This window comes from Manacus vitellinus, unplaced genomic scaffold, assembly GCF_001715985.3.
Source record: "Manacus vitellinus isolate BGI_N305 unplaced genomic scaffold, ASM171598v3 scaffold_84_pilon, whole genome shotgun sequence".
NCBI classification, from domain to species: Eukaryota; Metazoa; Chordata; class Aves; order Passeriformes; family Pipridae; genus Manacus; species Manacus vitellinus.
In genome coordinates this window covers 368,649-378,231 of record NW_021940840.1, presented here as the reverse complement: position 1 = coordinate 378,231, position 9,583 = coordinate 368,649, and the positions used below count along the sequence as shown (strand labels likewise).

The following is a 9,583-nucleotide window of genomic DNA, read 5'->3' as shown; positions in this document are numbered from 1 at the left end:
GTGTGTGATTCAAGGTCAATTTACTGCACAAAGGACTTGGTTTCCTGTTATCAAGCCCAGACTTTCATCAGAGTAAACATCCCCTCGCTGCACGTCCTGTAGAGAAACACAAGTAGCATGAACTGAATCTATCATGACATGCTTGGAAAAGAAACCAGTACCTTGTATTTGACAACCACATCCCTCTTCTCCCTCTGGGGTTTGCTCAAAGCCCTCCAGGGCAGGTCTGGGGGCTTTCCTTGGCAGCCACAGCCCATGAACCTTCCTGAAGGATGTTACATCATGGAATCATGGAATGGTTTGGGTTGGAAGGGACCTTAAAGTCCATCTCATTCCACCTCCTGCCATGGGCAGGGACATTTCCACTACATGAGGTTGCTCCAAGTTTATCCAAGTTGGCCTTGAATGCTTCCAGGGATAGGAGTGTTGAATCCACTGACCACAGCCAGAGTATTTTCATTCCTACTTTTCTAGCACAAAACCAGCTCCACAGCAAGGTATTCCCACAATCCTGCATCAGAACAGTAGGTCATTGATGGTCCAGGACATGCCAAACAGGCACGTCTGGCACATGGATACCCAGGGTGGCGTTTCCTATGGAAAACTCCTGTGAGCCTTCGGAATCTCAGCCTCCGCTCAAAGGAAAGATCTATGTGCCAGGCAGACTTAAATTAGCCTTGGAAAACTGATTATGGAAAATGTGCCAGCTCAGATGCAAATCCCTCTTACCTACCTCGTGATGACAACAAAAGCCTGGTGAAATTTTACTCATCCATTAACAGAAAAGACTTTGCCCGGCGACACACGTGGGTGGGATTCCAGCAGGGTGACATTATGCTTTTGGCACGAGGACCTTGGCCCCCCAAGCATGGCAGCCCTGTGGCATGACAAAGGGAGGCCACAGCCACATACTTTACCTGCTGACTCAAGAGGAAGAATGCAGAACCTACAAAAATTAGAGTCCCAGCCAAAATCCTGAGATGGTAATCTCACGGAACAGCCCCTCAGGTAAAAGATTAATGATTGGAATTACACTCATGAAAGCACTGGCTGATTTCTAATCACCTTTAGAACAAGGTATAGCCAAGGCATTTCACTGGTATCGCTTCCAAAATCCATTGGAGGGAAAAAAAATTATCACTCAGCTCACTGGGACAGTGTTACAGTGATTTTTGTTTCACCACCATGGATAGAGGCCCCTCCACACTCCACTGGAATCAATGACAAAACTCCCCTGTTTTAAGCACGAAATCATCTTTGTTTCTCCTGCTCCTGTGTCATGTTTCATTTCTCCTCTCTGCCATCCTTCCAAAACCGAAACAGCAGCAGCAATCAGATCAGATGACTTCCTAGATCACACGCAGCACTGGAAATCCCAAAAGAATCCTGTTTTCAGGTGAAAAACAAATGTTGACACCTGTCCATCCGCTTCCCGCGCAGCACCAGGGGCTGGGGTTATTTTCTTGTCGAGGACAGTGCATTTAAGGATGTGGTTGAGACGATGCCTTTTCCGTTTGACTTCAGTTTGACTTTCAGTTTGAAGCAGAGAGACCTCTTCTTGTTAAACACCATCCCAGAAACAAGGAAGGATTTCCAGAAGCACGGCCGACCTGCCTGTGGTTCGGCAGGTTGGGGATATCCACATCAAAGCTATCAAAGAGCCCGTGGGCGCGACAGGCGAGAACGGCTTCCCCTTCTTCACTGATTTTCTGAAAAACCCCGCGGAGCATTCATTTTTTCCTTCAAGAATGTTCCCAATATTCTGGGGTCTTAAGCGGTTCCTAATCTTAATTGCTGTTGGGATCTTTGGGCGATCAAAGGGAGGGTGGCTGGGGTTCTTTGTATTACTCACATTAGCGCCAGGATCACATATTCATTTATTTGGGTTGAAGAGGTACCAGTCTCCTTTCACTGCACGCACACAATTACTGTAAGCATGCAGGGGACTTGCCAAATGATGCATGAGGGGAGGAGGAGAATCTTTGAAGAAAATTGTTCAAACGTAATTTAGTTCACTAATTGGCAGGGGACCGTTACTAACGAATTGCTTCTGTTTTATGTCAGTAGTGAATCAGGTTGATGATGTGTAACATACATTAAGTCAGTTAATGAGTATTAACTAGAAATGCGACTGAAACACAAGAAAAAGGGTTTTTTCACCTTTAGCCAGCCAAGCAGAATCGCTAATAAATAAAAGGATATGTGTAAGTGACTTAGATGATTCCAATCTGCAGTGGAAAGACTTTTCTTAGAATCTGATGGTAACCACAAGTTTGTGGGAAAGAAAATCAGACGCTTACTGCTGCAGTTCATCACCACTTACTTTACTTCTAACCAAGCCTGAAATGAAAATGACTAAAAGTCATTACCGTAAAATACCTGATTAGAACCCAGTGTGAGCTGAGACAGTGAGCCCCGGCCATGGCCACAGGAGCAGGGCACCGTGTGCTCCACTGAGTCATGTGTGCACCTTGTGGGGGCTGTGTGTGCTCCCACAGAGACACCTCGCTGTGCTTTCACTGGGGGCAGGGCACTTGGCATCTCCCTGTCTGCACCGGGCAGGTTCCAGTGCCCCCCAGCCTTGGGTGTCGTGTGTAGAGGAGGAAGAAAACCTTGTTGGAGCAGCTGAAATCCCAGCCACGTTTGAGTATCCCCAGGCAGGATGCAATGACACCACAGGGCCCGCAGTGCAGGCAGGGGTCGGGGCTGCAGGGATGTGGCACCAGAGCCCAGCGGTGCCAGGGCAGAGCCGGGAGCTGACGGCAGGCCCGGAGCTGTCCCGTGCAGAGCAGGGGTCACTCGTGGGTGTGCAGCCCTGAGAGCAAACATTGTCACAAAGCCCGGGCACAAAGAAGGTTTCTAGCTCGCTCTGGCATGTGAACAAACTGGCTTATTAGGCCATAGGTGCAAAAAGGAGAGCACGGGAGAGAAAGTGAGGATAAAATGGAAAATTCCCATCTTCTGCAGGTTTTGTGAAATAGGCATCAGGCCAGGAAAACTGCCAGACACTGTTGGGGGCTCAGGGATGGGCAGGGGGTCTGTCTGCCAGGGGCTTCAGGGAGACCGCTGTGGGATTAGGATCACAATCCATCACTTGGCTACCTGGAGGAGGGCAGCAGGAATCTCAGGGGGCTCAGTCTGGGCATTACCTCTGCTCAGTCAGCCAGGTCCAGCTGGGCTTTCACCTCATTCTGGCCAAGCAGAGTAAGAGCAGAAGAGAGATGTGTCAATCCCAGCTCCTGGTAACTTTAGACATGGAAAGACCACTGTTCCAGCAGTAGGGAAGAGCCCTCACGTCTGAGGGCCTGAGTGGTGCCACAGCGGACAACATCACCGTGTTACTGGTGACAGGGAACGTGGTGTGCCAAGTGAGGGCCCTGGTGGCCAAGGTCCTTCACTCAGATGCCCTGGATGCTTGTCAGATACCTGCCAGGTGCTGTTCTCCTTACCTGTATTTGCAGACACAAGGGATCTTTATGCCAGCTGGTTTTAAACGGGGTGTATTGCACCAGAATTAACATCACACAGCTGCCTGAGCCCCTCGGACATGGTGGGCTGCTGGTTTAGAAATGAGCTGATAATACAGCCATGGCAACACTACTTGCAGAGTTAGAAAAAAAGCCATCCAGCACCAGTAGAAAATGTGTATAGATTGGTTTATCTCTTTACTCAATATAGATAACACCCCTTCTTTGAAATAAAAATCTATGCTCCGGAAACAGCAGATAGGATGGAGTTAAGCACAATCTAGTGGATCATGAGACTTGGTGCTCTCTGGCACTGACACCTCAGAGTTCATCTTGAAATAGTGCCATTCAACACGGGTGACAGAGTGGCACAGGACACACCAGCCCCAGAGGAGAGAATTTAGCCAGTGAGAGGTGGGAGGTGTGAGGGAAGGAGGCAGAAAGAAGCACACAGACACCACTGGCACAGAATTATAAATCCTCAACTTTAGAACATCAAACAAGGGCTGGTTGTTGACAATGCCATGACAATTCTGGGGCTTGTTGTCTCTCTGCAATCCAGAGTTTTCACAAGACAAACATTCACAAATACACAGGGCACGCGGAAGGGTTAAACACTGGGAGAAGGAAAGGTCTGCACCAGTCAGATGACAGTGCAAACTCACACCTTCCAAAATGTATTCTGTGTCAGAATGAACATAATTTCCTGCTGTTCAGAGGCAGCTTCTCTGGTTCACTGACCTTCCTTTTCTTCTCAGGTCCTGTTACCTCTTCCTGGCTAAAGGCAAGGTTCAGGAGGTTTATCTGCAAGAACCATCAGAAACAGGGATCATTCTCACGGAGCAGGCTCCTGCTACATAAGTCAAAAAGTAAAGCTTCCAAAACTGCCATGTGTGTGCCTGGATCCTCTTGGCTTGGCTCAGTGTGATCCTGTTCTCCAGAAAAGCAATTAGGCAAGGAATCAAAACTGGAGTACTGGATGGAACTGGTGGGACTGTGAGAGTTGTGCAAGCAACAGGTTCAGCTTCAGGCACAGGGAATGGGTTTGGTGGCACATGAACAGGACCCATCTTCTCACTGCCAACAGAAAATAGCAGCAGCAAGGAGGTCTTTGAGGAATATAATAGCTGATAGGGTACTGGCTTTTCCACCAACCTCAGGTATTCAGGAGCATATGGAAAAGAAGGGGGGCACTTAGGTCAAATCTGTGGTCACAGCCTGTAAGGAGGAGACACACAGTCCCTCTGTACATCAGGGAATTCAGCACAAGCTGATCAATCTCAGACTTTGAAACTACCTGTGACTTTGTGAAAAATAACTAAGCCAAGCAAGCTTTTTTCCAGAAGGTTTAACTTCCCTCTAGAAAGACACAAACCTCCCCCAAGAATCTTCTGAGCCTACAAACCAAGAGGTTAAAAAACACAGATAAGTCTATGTGAGAATATAAATGAGTCAATGGAACAGGCACTTCAGACAGACCACAGGGAGATGGACAGCCAGGACGACAGCTGAAGTGTTGGCTGTGCCAGGGGACAAACTCACTTATCCTCCTTATCATGTCACATATTTGCATTTTTACAATAATAATCTGGGGCCGCTGAGAGCAACGTGTGTTGTTGCCCACCCAGAAGGGACGAAGCACAGTCTGGCAATGTGACCTCTCTCACTGGAGCTGAGCTGAAGGGACACACCATAGCACAGAGCTTCGCCTCCAAAACAAAGTTCACTTGGATGACAGCGAGGTGAATGGAGAGGGAAAGGAGTGCTAACCAAATTCCTGCGCCAGAGCAGGAGTCCCTCCCTCCAGTGTCACTGTAAAACACGAGGAATCCTGAAACTGAGGCAGGGCAAGCACAAGGAGTTAAAGAAGAGCTATTCCAGGATGAATACAAGGGATGAGCACAAGGTCTTCAGATTACAAGATGTGGTCATTATAGAATTCCCCACTCACGTCACCAGGGCTTGCTTTCCCTCTGACCTTGAGGCTTCGGCAATCTCTGCATAGCAATGGGCTCTCTAATGTGTGAAACAGTTCTGATTAGGGATTAACAGCAAAAGACTTTGAAGCAACCCCCCTTCGCCTCTCTAGACTGTTTCAAATTGTTTTTCTTCCCCTCTCCCCTCCTCTTCATGATGAGCAACACAATATTGCTTAATGCAAAAAGTACAATTTCCTTTCCTTAAAAACAGAGAAAACAAGAATGTGCCAAAGTGGGCTGGGCAGGTTCTCCCTCACCCTGCACACACTCAGGCTGACAGAGCTCCCGACGCTGCCCAGGGACAGGGGGATGAGTGGATCTGTGCTGCAGCTCCTCACCTGATATCCAGCTGCTCCAAAGGGCATTTTAGGCAGATATTTAATTTCCCCTCCCTGGCATGGTTTTAACCTGTCTGCTTCCTTTTCTTGAAGGAAAGGGCCCAGAGGAGGAAAAGCTGCATCCAGAGCCTCTGCAGTGCTAACACAGCTGCAGGGTTTGTCCCTGTCCTGCTGGCCACACAACAAAGCAGGGTGATGATTCCCAGTCTCCCAGCCCCAGTCACCTGGATGAGGCAGCTCTCCTATTTTAGCCTGAACAGCATTAGCAAGACCTGGTGCTTTTATTTCCTCTAGTGAGGAACAGATCTTCCCCAGACAGCTCCTCCATGAAGATTTGACCCCTTTGCCATTCCTCCCAAATTTTCTGCACAGATGGGATACTTTTGAGGCCACGAGCAGCTGCCCACACTCCAACTCTCCCCAGTTTTCCTGCCCTTAACCACAGGCAGCACGAGCACCTCACAGGAACCTGTGATGAGGACTGAAAACATCCATGGAAGCCATCGAGGGCTCTAGACAAGCACTGTTCATCTACTGAGTGAATCAAATGTCAACAGGGAGAGGTATTTCACGAAAGACAACATGCCCTGGCCTGTCCCTGCCCAGCTACAAGTTCATGGAGGAACTTGGAGCCAGGAACAGACCCCATGTCCAACTTCAGCTCCCATCCTTAACCAAACACTCCAGCTTCTTCGTCAGAAACATCGCTCTAAATGAGATTAAGTCAGATTCTATGTATGTTTATTTGACTTGAACCAGAAAGTAAACCTCTTCAACGGTGTGGTGAGAAGCAGGAAATCCCTCCCATTGACTAAACATACAATCAAAGCCTCCAGAAGTTGATTAGTTCTAATTTTTCCCATGCGCTGGGATGCTTGAGTTGAATAACTGACGGCAGAGCCTGCACTGCGGGAAGGCTGCTTTTCCTCTTACACAACCCCAGTTCCAGGGATGAGCCAGCTGCTGTAAAAGCAGGTAGGACAAGGTGCAGGCTCTTGCATGCCCACCCTGCACAGGGACCATGCTGACAGGTGGGACGAGTCCAGATCAAGTAGCAAACGCAGGAACAGATCCATAACCTCCTGACTCTGAGTCCCAGGAGGAGTTCAGGGTCTGGGTCATACCACGAACACACAGTGGCTTTGAATCTCCTGGTTTACAGTACGTGTAAAAAAGTAACACTTTGTAGAAGGAATTCTTCTGTAGAACCGCAGCTCACTTGTGAATCATACAAGTGTTACTAATTTCTGGCATAGAGCTCAGGACAGCTGCGAGTTGTCTGGAGGAGATATCAGGCTAAAAATAGATTAGACTTAGATTAAAGCCTTCCCAAGGCAGACTGGTGGACCAAACAGCATGAGCAGACCACAGCCACACTGCTATTCTTAGATAGACACAATCAGGACCCAGTTTGCAATCCCCAGTGTCCCCAAGTATTCCAGCTGAAAATTCCCAGCATAAATCGAGGCAAATTTACAGCTCTCCTGTCCTGATGTGGTTTTTGCTTCCCAGGGCATCCTTATGCAGAGCAGCTAAAATTGCACAAGAGCATTCGGCTGTGTCCCTCTTTGTCCCCAGCCTGCCCCATGCTGAGGTTTGGCACTTGGCAAATTTTCTGCCCTCAGAAATGTTCCCTTTGTCCAGGACATGGAGGGTTTTGTTTGGTACCTTGTAACTACCCCGACAAATTCAGAAGCACATTCATGTCAAAAGAAGTGCAGTTCCATCGAGCAAGCTGGAAGAATAAGGACTGAGATACAAGATTTAACTGCTGAAAAAAGGCAGAGCGACCCTCAGGTGTGAGGGCAACACACAGTTTGTGCAGGGGACTCTCACCAGGATGACAGTGACCCAGTGCCTGAGGCATCCTGTGATTTCAACTGCAGCTACCACTGACTCAACAGCACAGCAAACTCCTGACACTTCAAAAATCAAGCCAGTGACTCTTTAAATTGATCCCCTAAGAGCGGAGGTGTGGGCTGGTGAGGGCAGTGATTCCCACCTGCTCCCTGACAGCTGGCTGCTCCATGCTCCCCAAGCACAGTGAAAATCAAAGTTCACAGGACACATCACAGTGTCAGTGAAAGGACAGGAGATGGACACAAACTGAATCACAGAATCATGGAATCACAGACTGGTTTGGGTGGGAAGGGACCTTAAAGCTCATCCAGTCCCAACCCCTGCCATGGGCAGGGACATCTTCCACTAGCCCAGGTTTCTCCAAGCCCCGTCCAACTTGGCCATGGACACTTCCAGGGAAATACAAGAAATTTTATTTAAAAATGAGGACGAACTTATTTTTTTTTTACCATGAGAGCAACCAAAGACTGGCACAAGTTGTCCAGGGAGGTTGTGGAGTCCTGTTCCCCTCCCGTGCTTTGAGCAGGTTGGTTGGACACTCCAGTCTCCGGTTCCCCTCCCGACCTCGCTGGCTCTGCGGAGGCGGCTCTGTGGGCTCAGCACTGTGATCCCATCAGTTTCCAGTAACGTGGTCACACTGACATCAGTGGAACTACTCCTGATTTTCATCTCTGTACCCATGGGGGACGCTCCTGCTGGTTAGCAGGACAGCCAGCTGACACGGGTGGGCCTCACTGTGGCCCTGCTGCGGAAACCAGCCACGTTTTTGTGCCCAGGAAGCCACGTCAACACATCAGTGACTCCCACCAGGCCCCTGCCTTTTCCTCAGCTCACTCTCAAACCCTTGCCATTCAGCTCCATCTCTTTGTCTCACAGCCCGCTCTGCACCTCACGTGTCTTGTAGTTTTTAAAGGACTAATGAGCAGATTTTTCCAGAGTATTAAAAAAAATGCTTAAAAAATACCTGCTGAAAGACTAAATTATCACTATCTCTCCTACTAATCTCTTCCAGGGCCCTCAATCACACTGTAGTCTTCCATGATGGACATTCTGATTGCTGGATCACAACCCAACCCACTTCCCCGTATGATTCCAGCACTGGAATTCTCCACTGAGGAAGAGAAAGGCCATGGACACTCCTGCCTACTAGGCTACTACCCAACAGTCCCTCCTGGGATATTAGATCTGTCCTACCTTAATTTATGTGGATTTCTCCAGAGGGTCTGGTTGCTAGTATGAATATATGGAATGGCAGCCAGCACGGAAGCGCCACGTCTTCCCAGGGATGTCCCTGGGGGAGTTGTCAGGGAATCCGAGGGCGCAAGGGTTAAACCTCCCCGGATCCGTGGGGTGATGGGCCTCACCTCTGCACTCAGAGATCACTAGGAAACTGTTTCCTGCACACTAGACAGGGATAACTCATGGAAGGGATGAATGGCCCCAAGATACAGCTGAGGATCTGACGTGAACTGAGAGAAGCCAGGAATTTCCTGACCTCCCTGTCTCACTCCTCCCAGAATGGCCTGAGCTCACAGGAAGGAGAGGCAAGCTCATCTCTGAATCTTTCTCTCTTCACTGCTTGGGTCTGTGTAGCTTCAGCTGGTTTAGAGGAGAAAATGTTCTGGGAACTTCTCATCAGATACAGCTCTTGATGGACAGTTAGAGATAAACCTTGCTTTTTTTTTCTTTTCTGCAAAAGTTCAAGATAATGACATTGCCACAGAAAAATGTTTCACTATTGCTGTGCACACGGCAGGTCTCACCCTTCAACTGCCTCCTGTCATGGCACTTTTGGACATGCTTTGCCTGGGAAAGATCAGACAACAAAGGTCTTGATCTCTAAGCTGTTATTTGCAATTGAACCCACTTGTGCTGACCTTCACTTCCAGCCACAAGCTGTGTAGGACACGGCAGCTCAGCAAGGCACAGGAATCATGGA

The 9,583-nt window shown here is 48.7% G+C and overlaps 1 protein-coding gene across 1 annotated transcript in view; it reads right to left on the bottom strand.

The window, feature by feature from the left end:
* Positions 1 to 3,683: 3,683 nt before the first annotated feature.
* The window catches only part of HORMAD2 (HORMA domain containing 2), a 22,889-nt gene continuing 16,989 nt past the window's right edge, over positions 3,684 to 9,583 (bottom strand). Inside the window, exon 13 of the mRNA XM_008933450.3 lies at positions 3,684 to 4,271. Within this exon, the coding sequence (XP_008931698.1) occupies positions 4,155 to 4,271 (117 nt within the window). The 3' untranslated portion in view covers positions 3,684 to 4,154. The remainder of the gene's footprint in view (positions 4,272 to 9,583) is intronic.